The sequence below is a fragment of the Ranitomeya imitator genome, chromosome 2 (assembly GCF_032444005.1).
Source record: "Ranitomeya imitator isolate aRanImi1 chromosome 2, aRanImi1.pri, whole genome shotgun sequence".
Classification (NCBI taxonomy): Eukaryota; Metazoa; Chordata; class Amphibia; order Anura; family Dendrobatidae; genus Ranitomeya; species Ranitomeya imitator.
The window spans coordinates 836,570,712-836,593,338 of NC_091283.1; the positions used below are offsets into that span (position 1 = coordinate 836,570,712).

The window sequence follows — 22,627 nt, forward strand, 5'->3', positions numbered from 1 at the left end:
CCGAGGACACGGAGACGGAGCAGCACGCAGCGCTGGAACGGGGGACTGGTGAATATAGCTTATACTTACCCTCCTGGCGCGTCCCTGCTATCCGTTGGAGTTCGCGGTGTGCGTTCAGTGTTTACGCATACCGCGATCTTCTGGGAGCGTCACTCTGTGGGGTCCAGACTGCGCCGGCGCTTGCGCAGTCTATAAAGTGTCATGATCCCAATGGCAGGGGATCACAAAAGGACAAGCAAAAAAACAAAACAAGCTCTAGGGTGATGGAACCTGAGCTGACCGCGATCCTGAACCTAAACACACAACTAGCAGTAGCCGGGGAACGTGCCTACGATGATTCCTAGACATCTCGCGCCAGCCGAAGGATTAACTTCCCCTATCAGAAGAAACACAGACCTCACTTGCCTCCAGAGAAACACCCCACAGAAATAGCAGCCCCCCACATGTAATAACGGTGAAATGAGAGGAAAGCACATACGTAGTTATGAAAATAGAATCAGCAAAAATGAGGCCCGCTAAAGCTAGATAGCAGAGGATACAAAAGTGAACTGCACGGTCAGCGAAAAACCCTTCAAAAAAACCATCCTGAAATTACTTGAACTCATGTGCCAACTCATGGAACATGAGGAGTAATTTCAGCCCACTAGAGCAACCAGCAGCAAGGAATCACATATCTGCAAGCTGGACTAAGACAAAAATTAAGCAAAACGTGGAACAGGAAAATCAAAACTTAGCTTGTCCTGAAGATAACAGACGCAGGGAGCAGAGGAAAAAAGACACGCTGATTACATTGATACCCGGCGAGGAAATGACAAAAAAGCCAGGTTAAATAGGAAACTCCCATAACCTGATGGAACAGGTGGACACCAGAGACCGCAGAGAACACAAGTCACCCAGTACCATCAGTAACCACCAGAGGGAGCCCAAAAACAGAATCCACAACAGTACCCCCCCCTTGAGGAGGGGTCACCGAACCCTCACGAGAATCACCAGGGCGACCAGGATGAGCCCTATGAAAAGCACGGACCAAATCGGCAGCATGAAGATCAGAGGCAATCACCCAAGAATTATCCTCCTGACGATAACCCTTCCACTTGACCAAATACTGGAGTTTCCGTCTGGAAACACGAGAATCCAAGATCTTCTCCACAACATACTCCAATTCACCCTCCACCAGCACCGGAGCAGGAGGCTCAAGCGAAGGAACAACAGGTACCTCATACTTCCGCAACAACGACCGATGGAACACATTATGAATAGCAAACGATGCCGGGAGATCCAAACGAAACGACACAGGGTTAAGAATTTCCAAGATCCTATAGGGACCGATGAACCGAGGCTTGAACTTAAAAGAGACCTTCATAGGAACAAAACGAGAAGACAACCACACCAAGTCCCCAACAAGAAGTCGAGGACCCACGCGGCGACGGCGATTAGCAAACCGCTGAGCCCTCTCCTGGGACAACTTCAAATTGTCCACCACATGACTCCAAATCCGATGCAACCTATCCACCACCATGTCCACTCCAGGAAAATCAGAAGGCTCCACCTGACCAGAGGAAAAACGAGGATGAAACCCCGAATTACAAAAGAAAGGAGAAACCAAGGTAGCAGAACTAGCCCGATTATTAAGGGCAAACTCGGCAAGCGGCAAAAAGGAAACCCAGTCATCTTGATCAGCAGAAACAAAACACCTTAAATAAGTTTCTAAAGTCTGATTAGTTCGTTCCGTCTGGCCATTCGTCTGGGGATGGAATGCAGACGAAAAGGACAAATCAATGCCCATCTTAGCACAGAACGTCCGCCAAAATCTAGACACAAACTGGGATCCCCTGTCAGAAACGATGTTCTCTGGAATGCCATGCAAACGGACCACGTATTGAAAAAACAGAGGGACCAACTCAGAGGAGGAAGGTAACTTAGGCAAGGGCACCAGATGAACCATCTTAGAAAAGCGGTCACACACAACCCATATGACAGACATTTTTTGAGAGACAGGGAGATCCGAAATAAAGTCCATGGAAATGTGCGTCCAAGGCCTCTTCGGGATAGACAAAGGCTTAGCCCGAGCGCAAACTCCACAAGACTGCACGAAAGAACGCACATCCCTCGACAAGGAAGGCCACCAAAAAGACCTTGCCACCAAGTCTCTAGTACCAAATATTCCAGGATGACCTGCCAACACAGAAGAATGGACCTCGGAGATGACTCTACTGGTCCAATTATCCAGAACAAACAGTCTTTCCGGCGGACAACGATCAGGTTTATCCGCCTGAAACTCCTGCAAAGCACGTCGCAAGTCTGGGGAGACAGCCGACAAAATCACCCCATCCCTAAGGATACCAGTGGGCTCAGAATTTCCAGGGGAGTCAGGCACAAAACTCCTAGAAAGAGCATCCGCCTTCACATTCTTTGAACCTGGCAGGTATGAAACCACAAAATTGAAACGGGAGAAAAACAGTGACCAACGAGCCTGTCTAGGATTCAGACGCTTGGCAGACTCAAGGTACATCAGATTTTTGTGATCAGTCAAGACCACCACACGATGTCTAGCACCCTCAAGCCAATGACGCCACTCCTCAAATGCCCACTTCATGGCCAAAAGCTCCCGATTACCAACATCATAATTCCGTTCAGCGGGCGAAAATTTTCTAGAAAAGAACGCACATGGCTTCATCACTGAGCCATCGGAGCTTCTCTGTGACAAAACCGCCCCCGCTCCGATCTCGGAAGCATCAACCTCAACCTGAAAAGGAAGCGACGTATCTGGCTGACGCAACACAGGAGCAGAAGAAAACCGGCGCTTAAGTTTCTGAAAGGCCTCCACAGCCGCAGGAGACCAATCAGTAACATCAGCACCCTTTTTAGTCAAATCCGTCAAAGGCTTAACAACACTAGAAAAATTAGTTATGAAGCGACGATAAAAATTAGCAAAGCCTGAGAACTTCTGTAGACTCTTAAGAGATGTAGGCTGCGTCCAGTCACAAATAGCCTGAACCTTGACGGGATCCATCTCAATAGTAGAAGGGGAAAAAATATACCCCAAAAAAGAAATCTTCTGGACTCCAAAGAGACATTTAGAACCTTTTACAAACAAAGAATTGGCCCGCAGGACCTGAAACACCTTCCTGACCTGCTGAACATGAGACTCCCAGTCATCAGAAAAAACCAAAACATCATCCAAATACACGGTAATAAATTTATCCAGATATTCACGGAAAATATCGTGCATAAACGACTGGAAGACAGAAGGAGCATTAGAAAGTCCAAAAGGCATCACCAAATACTCGAAATGGCCCTCAGGCGTATTAAATGCGGTTTTCCACTCATCACCCTGCCTTATCCGCACAAGATTATACGCACCCCGAAGATCAATCTTAGTGAACCATTTAGCCCCCTTAATGCGAGCGAACAAATCAGTCAACAAAGGCAAAGGATACTGATATTTGACTGTAATCTTATTCAAAAGACGATAATCTATGCAAGGCCTCAAGGAACCATCTTTTTTGGCCACAAAAAAAAAACCTGCTCCCAAAGGGGACGAAGATGGACGGATATGTCCCTTTTCCAAGGACTCCTTAACATAATTCCGCATAGCAGTATGCTCTGGCACTGACAGATTGAACAAACGACCTTTAGGAAATTTGCTGCCAGGAATCAAATCTATAGCACAATCGCAATCCCTGTGAGGAGGAAGCGAATTGAGCTTAGGCTCCTCAAAAACATCCCGATAATCAGACAAAAATACCGGAACCTCAGAAGGAGTAGATGAAGCGATAGAAATCGGAGGTGCATCATCATGAACCCCCTGACATCCCCAGCTTAACACAGACATTGTTTTCCAGTCCAGGACTGGGTTATGAGTTTGTAACCATGGCAGACCAAGCACTAAGACATCATGTAAATTATACAGTACCAGGAAGCGAATCACCTCCTGATGAACGGGAGTCATACGCATGGTCACTTGTGTCCAGTACTGAGGTTTATTCATAGCCAAAGGTGTAGAGTCAATTCCTTTCAAAGGAATAGGAACTTCCAGAGGTTCCAGACTAAACCCACAGCGATTGGCAAATGACCAATCCATAAGACTCAGGGCAGCGCCTGAATCCACATAGGCATCGACGGAAATGGATGATAATGAACAAATCAGCGTCACAGACAGAATGAACTTAAACTGTAAAGTACCAATGGCAACAGACTTATCAACCTTTTTTGTGCGTTTAGAGCATGCTGATATAACATGAGCTGAATCACCACAATAAAAACACAATCCATTTTTCCGCCTATAATTTTGCCGTTCACTTCTGGACTGAATTCTATCACATTGCATTATCTCAGGTGCCTGTTCAGAAGACACCGCCAAATGGTGCACAGGTTTGCGCTCCCGTAAACGCCGATCAATCTGAATAGCCATAGTCATAGACTCATTCAGACCTGTAGGCGCCGGGAACCCCACCATAACATCTTTAATGGCCTCAGAAAGGCCATCTCTGAATTTTGCAGCCAGAGCACACCCATTCCACTGAGTAAGCACCGACCATTTCCGAAATTTCTGACAATATATTTCTGCTTCATCTTGCCCCTGAGAGAGAGCCAATAAAGCTTTTTCAGCCTGAATCTCTAGGTTAGGTTCCTCATAGAGCAAACCCAATGCCAGAAAAAACGCATCCACATTGAGCAACGCAGGATCCCCTGGTGCCAATGCAAACGCCCAATTCTGAGGGTCACCCCGCAGGAAAGATATAACAATATTGACCTGCTGAGCAGGGTCTCCAGAGGAGCGAGATTTCAAGGAAAGAAACAACTTGCAATTGTTCCTAAAATTCAGAAAAGTAGATCTATCTCCAGAAAAAAACTCTGGGATAGGAATTCTAGGTTCAGACATAGGCGTATGTACAACAAAATCTTGTATATTTTGAACCTTAGCAGCAAGATTATTCAGGCTGGAAGCCAAACTCTGGACGTCCATGATAAACAGCTGAGGTCAGAGCCATTCAAGGATTAAGAGGAGGAAAGAAGCAGCCAAGATTAAGGCTAGGCAGCAAACACTGGGGAGGGGAAAAAAAAAAAAAAAAAAAAAAACTTCCTCAGACTACTTTTCTTCCTACTTCAGCCAAAACGATGACCAATTTTTTTCTTTGGCCGGCTATACTGTCATGATCCCAATGGCAGGGGATCACAAAAGGACAAGCAAAGAAACAAAACAAGCTCTAGGGTAATGGAACCTGAGCTGACCGCGATCCTGAACCTAAACACACAACTAGCAGTAGCCGGGGAACGTGCCTACGATGATTCCTAGACGTCTCGCGCCAGCCGAAGGATTAACTTCCCCTATCAGAAGAAACACAGACCTCACTTGCCTCCAGAGAAACACCCCACAGAAATAGCAGCCCCCCACATGTAATAACGGTGAAATGAGAGGAAAGCACATACGTAGTTATGAAAATAGAATCAGCAAAAATGAGGCCCGCTAAAGCTAGATAGCAGAGGATACAAAGGTGAACTGCGCGGTCAGCGAAAAACCCTTAAAAAAAACCATCCTGAAATTACCTGAACTCATGTGCCAACTCATGGAACATGAGGAGTAATATCAGCCCACTAGAGCAACCAGCAGCAAGGAATCACATATCTGCAAGCTGGACTAAGACAAAAATTAAGCAAAACGTGGAACAGGAAAATCAAAACTTAGCTTGTCCTGAAGATAACAGACGCAGGGAGCAGAGGAAAAAAGACACGCTGATTACATTGATAGCCGGCGAGGAAATGACAAAAAAGCCAGGTTAAATAGGAAACTCCCATAACCTGATGGAACAGGTGGACACCAGAGACCGCAGAGAACACAAGTCACCCAGTACCATCAGTAACCACCAGAGGGAGCCCAAAAACAGAACTTACAACAATAAAGGCTTCGGACAGAGTGATGCTCCCAGCGTTATATTATAGATTTGTTTACATTTTATTACTCTTTTTTTATTCAGGAAATGTAAAAACTAACAACAATTTTGCAACTTTTTGGATTTGTTTTTCACATTTTAAAATGCTAAATATATGAAAAAATGAAATATGAAATAGTCTTTGATTATTTGCATCAATTGTTAAAAACAATACATCTTGTGAGATTGAGACACTTACAGGTCCTTCTAAAAAAATTAGCATATAGTGTTAAATTTCATTATTTACCATAATGTAATGATTACAATTAAACTTTCATATATTATAGATTCATTATCCACCAACTGAAATTTGTCAGGTCTTTTATTGTTTTAATACTGATGATTTTGGCATACAACTCCTGATAACCCAAAAAACCTGTCTCAATAAATTAGCATATTTCACCCATCCAATCAAATAAAAGTGTTTTTTAATAACAAACAAAAAAAAACAACAAATAATAATGTTCAGCTATGCACTCAATACTTGGTCGGGAATGCTTTGGCAGAAATGACTGCTTCAATGCGGCGTGGCATGGAGGCAATCAGCCTGTGACACTGCTGAGATGTTATGGAGGCCCAGGATGCTTCAATAGCGGCCTTAAGCTCATCCAGAGTGTTGGGTCTTGCGTCTCTCAACTTTCTCTTCACAATATCCCACAGATTCTCTATGGGGTTCAGGTCAGGAGAGTTGGCAGGCCAATTGAGCACAGTAATACCATGGTCAGTAAACCATTTACCAGTGGTTTTGGCACTGTGAGCAGGTGCCAGGTCGTGCTGAAAAATGAAATCTTCGTCTCCATAAAGCATTTCAGCCGATGGAAGCATGAAGTGCTCCAAAATCTCCTGATAGCTAGCTGCATTGACCCTGCCCTTGATGAAACACAGTGGACCAACACCAGCAGCTGACATGGCACCCCACACCATCACTGACTGTGGGTACTCGACACTGGACTTCAGGCATTTTGGCATTTCCTTCTCCCCAGTCTTCCTCCAGACTCTGGCACCTTGATTTCCGAATGACATGCAAAATTTGCTTTCATCAGAAAAAAGTACTTGGGACCACTTAGCAACAGTCCAGTGCTGCTTCTCTGTAGCTCAGGTCAGGCGCCTCTGCCGCTGTTTATGGTTCAAAAGTGGCTTTACCTGGGGAATGCGGCACCTGTAGCCCATTTCCTGCACACGCCTGTGCACGGTGGCTCTGGATGTTTCCACACCAGACTCAGTCCACTGCTTCCTCAGGTTCCCCAAGGTCTGGAATCGGTCCTTCTCCACAATCTTCCTCAGGGTCCGGTCTCCTCTTCTCGTTGGACAGCGTTTTCTGCCACATTGTTTCCTTCCAACAGACTTACCATTGAGGTGCCTTGATACAGCACTCTGGGAACAGCCTATTTGTTGAGAAATTTCTTTCTGGGTCTTACCCTCTTGCTTGAGGGTGTCAATGATGGCCTTCTTGACATCTGTCAGGTCGCTAGTCTTACCCATGATGGGGGTTTTGAGTAATGAACCAGGCAGGGAGTTTATAAAAGCCTCAGGTATCTTTTGCATGTGTTTAGAGTTAATTAGTTGATTCAGAAGATTAGGGTAATAGGTCGTTTAGAGAACCTTTTCTTGATATGCTAATTTATTGAGACAGGTTTTTTGGGTTATCAGGAGTTGTATGCCAAAATCATCAGTATTAAAACAATAAAAGACCTGACAAATTTCAGTTGGTGGATAATGAATCTATAATATATGAAAGTTTAATTGTAATCATTACATTATGGTAAATAATGAAATTTAACACTATATGCTAATTTTTTGAGAAGGACCTGTATATAGTGTACAGTGTGTGACATCTGTGTGTAATTATATATAGTGTACAGTGTGTGACATCTGTGTGTAATTATATATAGTGTACAGTGTGTGACATCTGTGTGTAATTATATATAGTGTACAGTGTGTGACATCTGTGTGTAATTATATATAGTGTACAGTGTGTGACATCTGTGTGTAATTATATATAGTGTACAGTGTGTGACATCTGTTTGTAATTATATATAGTGTACAGTGTGTGACATCTGTGTGTAATTATATATAGTGTACAGTGTGTGACATCTGTGTGTAATTATATATAGTGTACAGTGTGTGACATCTGTGTAATTATATATAGTGTGTAGTGTGTGACATCTGTGTGTAATTATATATAGTGTACAGTGTGTGACATCTGTGTAATTATATATAGTGTGTACAGTGTGTGACATCTGTGTGTAATTATATATAGTGTACAGTGTGTGACATCTGTGTGTAATTATATATAGTGTACAGTGTGTGACATCTGTGTGTAATTATATATAGTGTGTACAGTGTGTGACATCTGTGTGTAATTATATATAGTGTGTACAGTGTGTGACATGTGTGTGTAATTATATATAGTGTACAGTGTGTGACATCTGTGTGTAATTATATATAGTGTACAGTGTGTGACATCTGTGTGTAATTATATATAGTGTACAGTGTGTGACATCTGTGTGTAATTATATATAGTGTACAGTGTGACATCTGTGTGTAATTATATATAGTGTACAGTGTGTGACATCTGTGTGTAATTATATATACTGTGTACAGTGTGTGACATCTGTGTGTAATTATATATAGTGTACAGTGTGTGACATCTGTGTGTAATTATATATAGTGTACAGTGTGTGACATCTGTGTGTAATTATATATACTGTGTACAGTGTGTGACATCTGTGTGTAATTATATATAGTGTACAGTGTGTGACATCTGTGTGTAATTATATATAAGGACCTGTATTTCATCCCTCAATAGAGACGAGCAAATCGATTTGAAGGAAAGTTGACAAATTTGAAGACTTGTGATAGAGGAATAATAGGATGGATAGTAGAGATGGGTGCATTTACTCAAGTGGAATAGAAATATATTCGAGCTTTTCAAAAATCCATATTCTCAAGAATTTTAGAGGTGAGATACTTGGGAGGGGTAATGACGATTCCAAGAGTGAGAGAACTTGCAGGTATGATGACAACGATCATGCTGGTTGTGTGGAGGACACGACCTGGAAAAAGGATCATAATGACAAGGAAGGAACAACATCAGAGGAGGAGAGTGGTGGCATCGATGATAAAGAGCAGAGCCGACGTATGGTCATAAGATCAAAATCTTCCTGGATCTTCAGTAGATCTTCTTCTACTGAAAGCCCTGCAGTCGTGACTGTGTGGGCATCTGCAGTGTGAGAATTATTTTTTCACAAAATAAGCCATTGATATTACAGAAGAGGAACAGAAACTATACCTCTCTATCTCACCATGAATTGGCATCACCAGCTGACAGGAGAAAAGCAAACTGGCCAGTCACCTAAGCAGAACTGTAATCCTCCACCCCATACTCATCAACTTTTGCTGCATCCTGGTCATCGTCATCATCAACTGCATTATCATCATCATCTAAAGCTTGTCCTACCTTTCCTCCTCTTTATTGTCATTTTTCCCTACCTGATTGGGTGCTTAAGAAAGAACTTGTGTGCAAAGTCAACTCCCACCTGGCCAAGCAGCCGGTGGTGCAGTCATATCCGTACCTCTTAGTGGATCGCATTACCTTTTGGCAAATGATGGTGTGTGCTGAGGCTCATTGGAAGAAGTCAAGAAGTCAACATTATTTCTTGAAGAAACCTGTTCCTTCTTTGTACTCTCACATCCTTAACATTGTCGTTAAGTGGCAAGGTGTACTCCTCCATCAAAACGGGTGGCGGCAATTATGGCAAGAGACAGTATATGTCTTTCACAGTCCACTGGATAAATTATTTACATCTGTTTGTGATAAGGAGTGTACTGCCGGAACTTCTGTGAACTGAAAATCTACCTGTGTGTTAGCTGAACACAAGACAACTGTAGGAATATGGGTGCACACACACCAAAAAGATAAATCCAATATAGTCCGAAAAAAATAAAAAAGGTGACACTCACCATCCAATTAAAACAGTCCTTTATTTAATCCATAAAACGGGTACAGCGGGAGAGGAGTGGAATACTTCTGTTGACGACAGCCATTTCGCCCTGACTGCGCTTCAACGGGTTCTGTGCTATCAGGAAATGACGAGGTTCCCTATTACAGGGAATACTTCACAGGTGATTCTAACAAACATGGGTGTAGAACCAGAAGTCACTCCTCCCAGTAAAGCAGAAAAAACCCCACAGAAAATGAACCACAAAACGTTTAATAATGTTATTCAAACATACCTCTAAATAAAAATAACAGATATACAGTATAATACCCTTCTACAGAAATACAGTCATATCTATTTTGTCATCTAGTCCAGAGGGACCCTGCGCCAGTGTGCAGAGAATCCATCGGGACTCTTTTTGCAACAGTAACCTATGGAGATTGCCCCCTTGTGGAGGCAAATTAACCTTTTCCAATCCTTCAAATATGAGCAAATCTGGATTCCCTGCATGTTTTTCTTGCATGTGATCAATAAGTCGCCTGAAACCTTTTCCTGTAATGATGGATCTGTAGTGTTTACGGAAACGGACAAACAAAGGGTGAAAGGTCTTACTGATATAAAATAAACTACAGGGGCAAAAGATAACGTATACTACCAAGCAAGTTCTACACGAGATGAAATCCTCAACTTAGTGAGTAATGTGCCCGATTTTAAGTATCTTATCAGTTGCATGGAATCAGCAAAAGGAACACTGACCACATTTAAAGTTGCCTTCAGTTTGCAGCTGTCTAACCAATTGCTCCGTGTGGATTTTATCTGAGCAGAATCCTTTCCTGAAGTTCATCATATTATACCACAACATGACATCACCATTGCACTGGGTCCATTGAAGGTTCCAGCACCATGAGGCACTTATCCACCACCTCCTTTACAGTACTTACACCTTGTGAAATCACACCTTTTGTGTCTATAAGCTGAAGCACTGATGTTTCAAACAACTTAAATATTGCTCATCCCCATTGAGCGGAAAATTGCTCGCTGTACGCTCATCATTCTTGATGTTTCTATTGTGGTCAGTATTAGAGCAGATGGCACTGTTTCTTTAGGCACAAAACCTGTCAGATCGAATGAACGCTCTGGTCGTAGCATTGGCAGGAATATCGTGAGCATTGCTGGTGATGACTTATGAGCAGGCATTACCTGTTTGAGAAGCTACTACTCTCCATTAGCTCATGAAGAGGCTTTACCAGCTCATTTAGGAAAAGCGACCTGACCTTTAAAAAGCCAAAAGGTGTGAAATTTCGAATTGGGCAGCTGAAATTTTATGATATGATGTTTTAAGAGTTACATTTCATATGTAGTAATAAAACTTGAGCTCTTATTTTGATTCATTGGATCTTCACTGTTGAGGATCACTATTTTGGGTTTATCATATTTTCCAGAGCAGAATTAACTCTATCAACTCTGGTGGATGTGAAGACCCCAGACCTATATGTGACTGAATGTATGTGAAGGAAAAATCCACGCGTTAACAACTGCAGGATCTGTTCCATCAGATCCATAGATCTCATCAGGTCTTCTGACAAAAGGTGAGGCTTTAATACTAGAAGATAGGACTATCCAGATTGGGTAAACCTTGGCGCGGTGGGACAGCTTTTATCTTTTTTTTAATTAAAACAGTGTTAGCTAAGTAACCTATCTTATTTGTATGTGTTATTACTATTTACTTACTGCAGGGTTTATGCTCATTTTGTTTTATCTTGTTTTTTTTTTTCTCATCTACAAGTAGTGTCGGGGTCGTCACGACAATACCCTTCATCCACCAGTCATTCCAAATCAGATTAGGAGCATGTTGGTACCGGATAAGAATGAGTCAGACACAATGCTGGTTCAAACTCATTGCACGCTCGTGTGTAACGTCACAGCAACAGCAACTGTTTATTTCATATACATAACATTATATAGTCCATTGGGGGAAGGTGTGCAGAGGGCGGGGATAGGCGGGGTTTAAGCAATGTATCTAGTATTCAGTCCCTCTGATTGGCTATGACATCATCTGATGAATCTTCCTTTGTCCACATCTTGTTAAGTTTCCATTTCTCCAGAAACGATACTTTAGCTTCAGAAACGAAAGTAGATTCTTGGCAAGTACAAAAACTAAGGCAAAAGTGAACACTGGCAGCCATCTTAAATACAGTTAAATTTGCATTTAGCAAGCAAAGGGGAAAAACTTATTGTTTCACAGCATAAGAATATATAAAAGTACAAAAGAGTATAAAAACGTATATTTTTACCTTGACAGTAGTAGCTAATTATTGCCCTTATCATCTCCGTCAATACTATCATAACCTTCGGTTCGTGATTCTCCTTCCTTCACTTGCTTGCATATCCCATGACAGAAATTTGATGGCTCAACATTTTTTAAACAAATTCTGAAGACGATACTCACGTCCAAAAATTTATATAGGCATTTCAGCCATTCTTACGTGGTAAATAATGCCTTCCAGGCTTTGCAGAGACAATATGGTCTGCCTGTTTCCTACCAGATTCAAGGCGATGTTTCCATCTTGTATATGCTGGATTGTCAGTACAAGCTGCAGAAAACGGTCAATGATTTTAATAACAGGCTACAAAAACTGAGAACAAGGATGAACTCTCATCACCACACAATTAGAGAAAAAAGAATGGATCTACCTGTGGCCAAACATTTTTGTCTCCCTTATCACAGCACCATGGACATGGAATTATTTGTATTAAAAGGTAATCTAAAATCTCCGAGAGACAGAAGAGTCTGGGAGTATAAACTGATGACAACCTTTGACACACTCGGTGCAGGAATGAATGTGTTGCATGGATTTAGGTCTTTTTACAACAATTAAGAAATTTGCTCCTCAGACCTTGTGGGGGCATCACAACACAGAACCAGACTCCAATCAGAGGACAATAAAACTTTCACACTCCGTATCTATGAACTGTTCCAATATTTATGGACACAACTGTTTATCCCCCTCTCCCATAATGATAGCTCTGCTTCACGTCACTTGTCTTATCCATTGCATTATCTTTCTGCTGTGTTGTGTATAAATATATGATTCTTCAGATTTTGTATTAGTCTATGCCTGATGAAGAGACCTGAGTATTCTCAAAGCTTGAAATTTGTTACCATCTTCTCAGTTAGCCATTAAAAGGTATCAGCCACTGAGGACTCTCAATTCTAAATATTTTTCTATCTAATGGCTAACACGGTACGGTTACGGTATTAGGTTCTTAGGCTATAATGTAATATCTAAAAAAAGAAGGAACCAGACAAACACAAACATACACATTTTAGTAATAAGGGGGAGGGATGTTTCGTCAAAAAGAAATCTGACACGTGCCCCGCCCACTATCAAATTTATATAAAATTGATATCTAAGTGATATCAAATTGGTATCAAATTGATCTTATAGGAAATTAAACACATAACGTATGGCTATCGTAGTGTATTAAAGGGAATAAAATAGATATTATACGTCGATCGTAGTGTATGAAAGTGTATTAAATTGATTACTGGCACGATTCCTACAAATTGATAACAAAGTGCACTGTTTTATAAGCCGATTGATACGTTAATGAGAATTGTTTCCTTGTGCCTATTATTTTATAGGGCCAATAATTATTCCAAAGTGAAACAAAGTGGGATTGATCCGATAATCAGAATTTGATTGTGCCTATTATTTTATAGGGACAATAATTATATAGGTTTTTGCTGCAGCTATTATTTATATAGGTTCTATTATGTATAGCGTTGATATTATGCTTTTATTGTCAATTTGATACGCTAAAAAGGAGTAAAATAAAGAACGAGAGACGTGGTTTTCAGATAAAAGTTATAATGTTTATTGAACAAAATCAGTGACATTTTATAAAGACGTATGAATAAATTTCATTGTTCAATTAGAATCAGTTACAACACGTTTCTTGAAATCCACAATACAGAGCAATTAAACAAATCTTTTTTTCAGATAATAGTTATTTTTATTTTAATCAAATCAATTATCACTCAACACTCGCTATTACAATCATATAGATGAAAACATAATATTTCTTACATAATAGTTTATAGCAATACAATTGATAAATGCTACATAGTGAGCCACGTGGATTGTAGTATCGGCGATACTCTTTTTTTAAGTCTCATTGGCCCTTGAGCGATACCTATTGGGGTGGAGTGTAATGGACGGATCGCACGGCGTGGTGTGAATAGAGCTCGTGGCTTAGATGCCCCATCAGTTTAATTCAATGGAATTTTTAATCGATCAAATTGTTCTCTAGTAGTGGAATTACCCACAACGGTGGATGGCATATTTTATTCAGCCATAGCACGTATAAACGTATCCCAGCCCCGGGGTAAATTCTTCCTGGATACGGCATGACTCAGAGTTGTGTTACACACCAAATCCAGCATGTTAGAGCCAGGAATTACAGTTCCTTTGAATATAAATTAACTTTTGTCATTCCACGATGTAATATTTTGGTTCTGTAACAGTCTGCTTAGTAAAAATTCTGCATTCTTTTTATATCGAGGATTTACATGACTTACAATTTCAAAAAACATCTGTATTTTTATCAGCTTCAGAATTCAACAATTGTTGGTGATCAGATTCAGGAGCGCTAATGATCTTTAAAGTTGATAGTTCCTCTGCATCATGTTTAGCATGAGTCAAGTATCTCTGTAGTGCATCACTATATTTTTTAATTTTCACATCGTCTGGTATATCACGACGTTGTAAAATCTCAGCAATTTCTCCATCAAGATGTTGGATAACGCTCTGGCGTATGTTGGTTGTAATAGGGGGTCTTAGTTTAATTAGTTCCTGCTTGGGAACAAGATGCATTTTTTCGGCGTGTTCCATTAATTACCGCTGAGTAGACTTGTTAATATCGGAATCGCAAAACCTAAAAGAGGTCCTATAAATCCTCAGGTCTGCTTTAGTAGACGCTTCTTTTTCTTTATGCTGTGGGATTTATTACTCATGGTTCTTATAGCTTTATTCCACTTTTTTAGTATATTTTTTTGTCGCTCTTTCAGAGGAATTCGACCTTTTAAGATATTTAAAGCGATTTCCCCTGTCGCTGTAATTAAATCATGACTGGCATTGCACAAAATCGATTTTCTGACAGAAGGAGATGCCTTCACCAACGTTTTCAAGAGACCCCAGTTACGACGTATTCTCTCAGACATCTTTGCAACACTATGGCTACAGTGTAGAATGTCTGATTTTGTGTAATTTCACTTTTTAGAGGGATTTTTCTTTTGAACGTACACACCTGGAAAAGCTGGAGGAAACAGACCCGTCCTCAAGCGAAGTTCCTCAGGGTATCGGCTCTTAAGTCAAGCATCAAATCCCCATAAGGGTCACGCATGGCATCCTCAAAAGCTTCTAAGAAAAAGCGTGTTTTTCCCGGGTACATTTGTCGCTCTAGTGTTACAATTTGTAATTTATCTCGAGGGTTATTAAAACGGACCATGTATTTTGTGTTTAAATTTATCGTACGACTTTTCTTTCCTTGAGAAAATATGTTTTGCACCAGGTAGAAAATGCTGAGATTTCTGTGGTGCACATACTTGGTAAAGGCTTTTTATATTTCACTATTATCACTAGCACTCTCCGTGAGATCATCAACAATAGTCAAATTTACCTTTTCAGGAGGGAATAATTCATAATTTACGAAAGTATCTGGCAGACCCTCCACAAATCTGATGCTGGGGAAAGAAAGAGTAATTTCGTCATATAACTTCTGCCAACATGAATAAAACCAAACAATATTATCGGGATTGTGAGAAAAATGAGTATCAATATTATATAACAGTTGTTTCACAAAATAACTTTTTCCAGAATTAGATGGGCCTGCTAGAATGCATGAGAATGTGTGTACTTATCTAATACCCAAAAGGGACGGTGGTAAAATCGTCTATCAGTATTCGTTTTGGGTAAACAAACACACTTTTGTGTTTTGCGTAATGCTCTTGTTTCAATGTCCCAATACTTTTTATTTTTCACAATGCCGGACTGTTCAACGATAATACGCTTTTGTGTTTCAGAATCGGAATTACGCTGATAGTCCAGTACTAGATCTTTTAGACTGTCGAAATTAATAGATCGCGTGTTACCAACATTTAGTGTTATCCCCTTCACTTTTAAGACAGTTTTACCAGTGTTGAGTTTGTAGCCGTAAGTTTTTGGACCTGCAGATACAAATTCAGTGATGTAAGTATCTGCAGGCATCTCACAGGTCAATTCCCCCAGATAATCACCTAAAGGAGGACTCCACTCACCTTCTCTATGCACAAAAATAACGGAATCTGTGTCGTGATAAAGACACCTTTCCTGCAGCTTGTCCAGTAGAGTAAAGCTCTACTCTGGCATACGCTGTTGTAAAGCAGGCTATAAAAATGTTTGTGTTTCTGTTGACGGTGTGGTGTCCTTCTGTATATTTCCAATCAATTGTTGCGGTTTCATCATCAATAAAATGCACCATTGAAATGTCATAGTACGGTAAAAAAAACATGTTGAAAAAGCTCATCGGGATTGCTAATAATGCTGGTACATGATAAATTAGATCTCTGGGCAAACTCCGCTGAGAGCTTCATTATCTACAAAACCCAATATAATCAAACGGGGAAGAGAACCTAAACAAAAGTTCTCATGGTTGGAGATTCGTGTCCCTGCAGGAATGCTGTACACTTTCATGCATACCCTATCAATAGCGTATTTTGCTGTGGCATTTAACAGGGCTTGACAATGGCCTATCCGTACAGCTGGCGAAACTTGTACTCTCTTTACATAGAGAGAGGCTTGTAAAATTTGTACTTTAAGCAGATCAGCTTCAGCCGACATCAGACAGAAAGAGTCGTTATTTCGTGTTAACTTGATCTTAAGGTCAATTCTGTTCAATATAAGCTTCGTCTGATTAAATATATCACCAAAAATCGGTCCTAAAAGATTAACAGGTATATCATCGCTGGCAACCTTCAAGGAGTCAATACGCTCATTAATCGCTCTTATGAGATCCGTAATATTTGAATAATAGCCCGACTTTACAAAATCTTCCCTTAATACATCACCTCGTTTACCAATAAAGAAATTGCCTTCATTCTGTTCAAACGTATACAGGGTTAATTTTATAAGGAGGAGATACAAAAAGTACCAACGGATGAGAATCGTCTCTATAAAGTAGAAAAGATTTTGAGAAAAAAATGTGTCAGATGTTCGACAGTTTATCTCGTCAAATGGGTTGGATATCCGGAAAAATTTAACAGTTGGATAAAAGATTCCCAGCTGGCGGATATATAAGAATGGAATCCGGTTCATTTTTTATTACCTTCCCCGTTTGATTATATTGGGTTTTGCAGATAATGAAGCTCTCAGCGGAGCGTATAATAAAAACCCGTTGAACTTTCATCATTATAACATGAATAATGCGTCTTTATTTTTGGATGGCCAGCAGATTCCGGCCCTGCCGTATCAACCCAATTTCAATATTGATCTAGCAGTTAGAGAATATATGGCCCTCGCCCATATATCTGGTAAACAAAAGGCTGATTGTGCTCTAGCGATTGATCGAGAAGAATTTATGGATGGATTCACATTCTTTGCATTTGATTTATCAGCTGATCAAGAACCTGGAGAACACTTCTCACTCATTAAAACAGGTAACCTACGTGCCGAAGTACGCTTTGCTTTTCCTACGCCACACACTGTAAATATGATGGTGTATGCCTTGAACTCATCTATTCTAGATATTAATAACCGTCGTGAAGTCTTGTATGATTTCTACTGATGATTGACTCCATGCAAATTATAAGGCTGATGAAGAAGGATTGTTATACAGAACGAATATTTTCTGGGGTGTTTCCGTGTGATTTGCTTCCGGAAGAAAGAGTGACTAAGAGACCCGCGGCCTATATAGTGAACACCGACAACTCAAAGAATAGCGGAAAAAATTGGATAATGATTTTACTATGCGATGATAAGAAGGCCATTTTTTTTGATAGTTATGGTTTCTCCCCGGACAACGTACTTTTACCTGACGAGTTTGTAAAGTTCTTAAAGAGAAATAGTGAACTATACTGCTATCAAGATAAGCAGCTCCAGGAAACATATAGTACTGATTGCGGCCATTATTGTGCGTTTATTCTGAAACATTTGGCCAGGGGATGGACATATAGTGAGATATTATGTCAATTTACTAATTAATGATAACAGTTTATGATTTTGTAATGCGCAATTCAGCTGGGTCAAGCTTTAATAATTGCAGCTCTCATAATAATAATTTTTATTTATATAGCGCCAACATATTCCGCAGCGCTTTACAAATTATAGAGGGGACTTGCACAGACAATAGACATTACAGCATAACAGAAATACAGTTCAAAACACATACCAGGAAGAATGAGGGCCCTGCTCGCAAGCTTACAAACTATGAGGAGAAGGGGAGACACGAGAGGTGGATGGTAACAATTGCTATAGTTATTCGGACCAGCCATGGTGTAAGGCTCGGGTGTTCATGTAAAGCTGCATGAACCAGTTAACTGCCTAAGTATGTAATAATTAATGTAATAAATATGTAATAATCATAATATTTACCAAATATACAGGGCTCTTTGTTCAGTATGAATAAATGAATACATTCATTACTGAAATGAGAGCAACTGACTTTACTCCTGGATAAACAAATTGAGACCAGTTGACTTTTACAACTCAGAACCTAAACTAGGCAACAGGTGATTCCTTGAGGAAAATGTTTATTCGGTGTAGTGTAATATCTCAGACTGCCAACAAAAGCACAGTTGTAAGGTATTTTTTGCTTTTTGGATAAACAAATGAACTTATTTTTGGTCTTGAAAAAACTTTGAATAGCTAAAGAACTTTGTCCTATGTAACACCTGCTGCTAATGACTTTACAAGATGGAATCTTCAAAATGCCTGTAGCCTAAGAAATATTATGTTTTCATCTATATGATTGTAATAGCGAGTGTTGAGTGATAATTGATTTAATTAAAATGAAAATAACTATTATCTGAAAAAAAGATTTGTTTAATTGCTCTGTATTGTGGATTTCAAGAAACGCGTTATAACTGATTGATTCTAATTGAACAATGAAATTTATTCATACATCTTTATAAAATGTCATTGATTTTGTTCAATAAACATTATAACTTTTATCTGAAAACCACGTCTCTCGTTCTTTATTTTACTCCTTTTTAGCGTATCAAATTGACAATAAAAGCATAATATCAACGCTATACATAATAGAACCTATATAAATAATAGCTGCAGCAAAAACCTATATAATTATTGTCCCTATAAAATAATAGGCACAATCAGATTCTGATTATCGGATCAATCCCACTTTGTTTCTCTTTGGAATAATTATTGGCCCTATAAAATAATAGGCACAAGGAAACAATTCTCATTAACGTATCAATCGGCTTATAAAACAGCGCACTTTGTTATCAATTTGTAGGAATCGTGCCAGTAATCAATACTACGATCGACGTATAATAACTATTTTATTCCCCTTAATACACTACGATAGCCATACAATATCTATTTAATTCTCTATAAGATCAATTTGATACCAATTTGATATCACTTTGATATCAATTTGATAGTGGGCGGGGCACCTGTCAGATTTCTTTTTGATGAAACATCCCTCCCCCTTACTACTCATTTTTATAATAGCAAATGTTTTAATAAAACACTAACAATTAGAAACAAGTTTTCAGGCGCAATTATATACAGTGTATTAATGTGAAATATTCTACGCACACGGTTGATATATAGGGGTGTTTTCACGATTCTATTTGCTTTTTTGCTTAACAGACATTTATTGATAATTTCATACATTTCGCAATCATTTAGTTTTTAATGCTTGTCTCTTTTCCCTTATATATTTAACTTTATTATGACTGTAATTTTTTTTTTATCTTGTTTGATTTGCTATTGAAAAAAGAAAATTGCTACTTCCACATGTGAATTTTTTGATGTTTAATAAGAATTGACTTTTGTGCAAACATTTCCCACATTCAGAACATGAAAATGGCCTCTTCCATCAGTGACTTCTCTGATGTCTAGTAAGATGTTGTTTCCGGCTAAAAGATTTGCCACATTCTGAACATGAATACGGCTTCTCCCCTGTGTGAATTCTCTGATGCTTAACAAGATCTGTTTTATTTCTAAAATGTTTCCCACATTCTGAACATGAATATGGCTTCACCCCTGTGTGAATTCTCTGATGATTATCAAGATTTGTTTTACTTGTAAAACATTTCCCACATTCTGAACATGAAAATGGCTTCTCCCCTGTGTGACTTATCTGATGCTTACCAAGACTTGTTTTATGCGTAAAACATTTCCCACATTCTGAACATGAATATGGCTTCTCCCCTGTGTGACTTCTCTGATGTGCAGCAAGATGCGATTTCAGACTAAAACATTTCCCACATTCTGAACATGAAAATGGCCTTTCCCCTGTGTGACTTCTCTGATGTCTTGTAAGATTCCATTTCCGTTTAAAATATATCCCACATTCTGAACAAGAAAATGGTTTCTCCCCTGTGTGATTTTTCTGATGGTTATTAAGCTGTGCTTTTTGCTTAAAATATTTTCTACATTGGGAACATGAATAAGGTTTCTTCTCTGTGTGAGTTCTCTCGTGGCTAATAAGATTTGATTTACCAGTAAAACATTTTTTGCATTCTGGGCATGAATATGGCTTTTCCCCTGTGTGAATTCTCAGGTGTAAAACCAGATTTGATTTACTACGAAACAATTTACCACATTCTGAACAAGAATATGGCAAAACCCCTGTGTGAATTCTCTGGTGTGCAATAAGACTTGAATTCTTAGTAAAAGATTTCCCACATTCTGAACATGAACAAAGCTTCCTTCCAGTATGACTTTTATCATGTATAAGAAGACTTGATTTTTGGGAAAAATATTTTCCACATTTTGAACAAGAATATGGCTTCTCACCAGTGTGAATTCTCTGATGTATAACAAGATATGATTTAACTGTAAAACATTTCCCACATTCTTTGCATGAATAAGACTTCTCCCCTGTGTGACATCTATAATGTATAACAAGTTGTGCTTTACTTGTAAAACCTTTACCACATTCTGAACACAAAAATGGCTTTTCACCTGTGTGACTTCTCTGGTGTATAACAAGCTGTGATTTCAGAATATAACCTTTCCCACATTCTGAACACCAATATGGTTTCTCCTTTGAGTGTATTTTCTGATGTAAAACAAGATATGATTTCTGGCTAAAACATTTCCCACATTCTGAACATGAATATGGCTTTTCCCCTGTGTGACTTCTATTATGTATAATTAAAAGTGATTTCTGGCGATAACATTTCCCACATTTTGAACAAGTATATGGCTTCTCACCTCTGTGTTTTCTCTTATGTGTAATGAGAGTTGATTTATGTGGAAAACATTTCCCACATTCTGAACATGAATATGGCTTCTTCCCTGTGTGAACTCTCTGATGTATAATAAGATGCGTTTTCAGTTTATAATGTTTTCCACAGTCTGAACATGAATGTGGCTTCTCTCCTTTGTGATCTGGTTGACTGTTTATAAGACTCCAGGACATTTTATCAGTTTGAGATGAATTAGGAGATGACGTGATAATAGCTTGCTCTTCATATGTAGCTCTTTTGATATTCAGATCAAGATGTCCTTTTGTGTTCATGGTACAGTCATCTGCCAATAATAAAATTTATTATTTTGGAGTTATAATCCCTTAAAAGTCTGTTCATATTGTGTAACATTTTCCCCAAACATGTCTGAAATTTCATCAAAAATGACAAATCAAGATGTAATTTGTGATTAAAATATTTCCTATATTCTGAACATGGCACGTCTGAGTCCTGTCATGAGTAAAAAGATATGATTCTTGGGTAAAACATTTTTAACATTCTGAGTATGAAAATTATTTTCTTCATATGACTTCTATATACAGCTCTGGCAAAAATTAAGAGACCACTGCAAAATGTTCAGTTTGTCTGATTTTTCTCTTTATAGGTATATTTTTGAGTAAAATGTAAATTGTTCTTTTATTCTATAAACTTCTGACAAAATGTCTCCGAATTTCCAAGCAATAAATTTTGTATTTTTTTCTGACAAAGAAAAATGGTAAAAATAAAAAAACAGTGCTTTCAGACCTCAAATAATGCAAAGAAAACAAGTTCATAATCATTTACAAACAACAATACTAATGTTTTAATTCAGGAAGCGTTCAGAAATCAATATTTTGTGGAATAACCATGATTTTTAATCACAGTTTTCATGCGTCTTGGCATGCTTTCCCCCAGTCTTTTACACTGCTTCTGGAGCAAAAATTTAAACAGTTCTTCTTTGTGTGATGGCTTGTAACTATCCATCATCCTCTTGATTACATTCCAGAGGTTTTCAATGGGGTTCAGGTCTGGAGATTGGACTGCCCATGACAGGATTTTGATGTGGTAGTCTCTTAATTTTTGCCAGAGCTGTATATAACAAGTTGTGATTCCTAGTGAAAACATTTCCCACATGAATGTGGCTTCTTCACTGTGTCATTTCACTGATGTAAAACAAGTTTTGATTCGAAACATGAATATGGCTTCTCTCTGTGTGACCTCTCTGATGTATAGTAAGTAGGGATGAGCGAACCCTAACTAAAAAGTTCAAAGTTTGTACTGGACTTCTAGTGTCCGAT

At 39.2% G+C, this 22,627-nt stretch overlaps 1 protein-coding gene across 2 annotated transcripts in view; it reads right to left on the reverse strand.

The window, feature by feature from the left end:
• LOC138666096 (zinc finger protein 585A-like) overlaps positions 1-22,627 on the reverse strand; it is a 38,891-nt gene that overhangs the window by 9,504 nt on the left and 6,760 nt on the right. Inside the window, exon 3 of one of the 2 annotated variants that reach the window (XM_069754226.1) lies at positions 19,981-21,633. In XM_069754226.1, coding sequence (XP_069610327.1) covers positions 19,981-21,633 — 1,653 coding nt within the window. Of the gene's footprint in view, positions 1-18,179; positions 21,634-22,627 lie in introns of those variants that run through there. The other variant, XM_069754225.1, reaches the window with a different exon arrangement.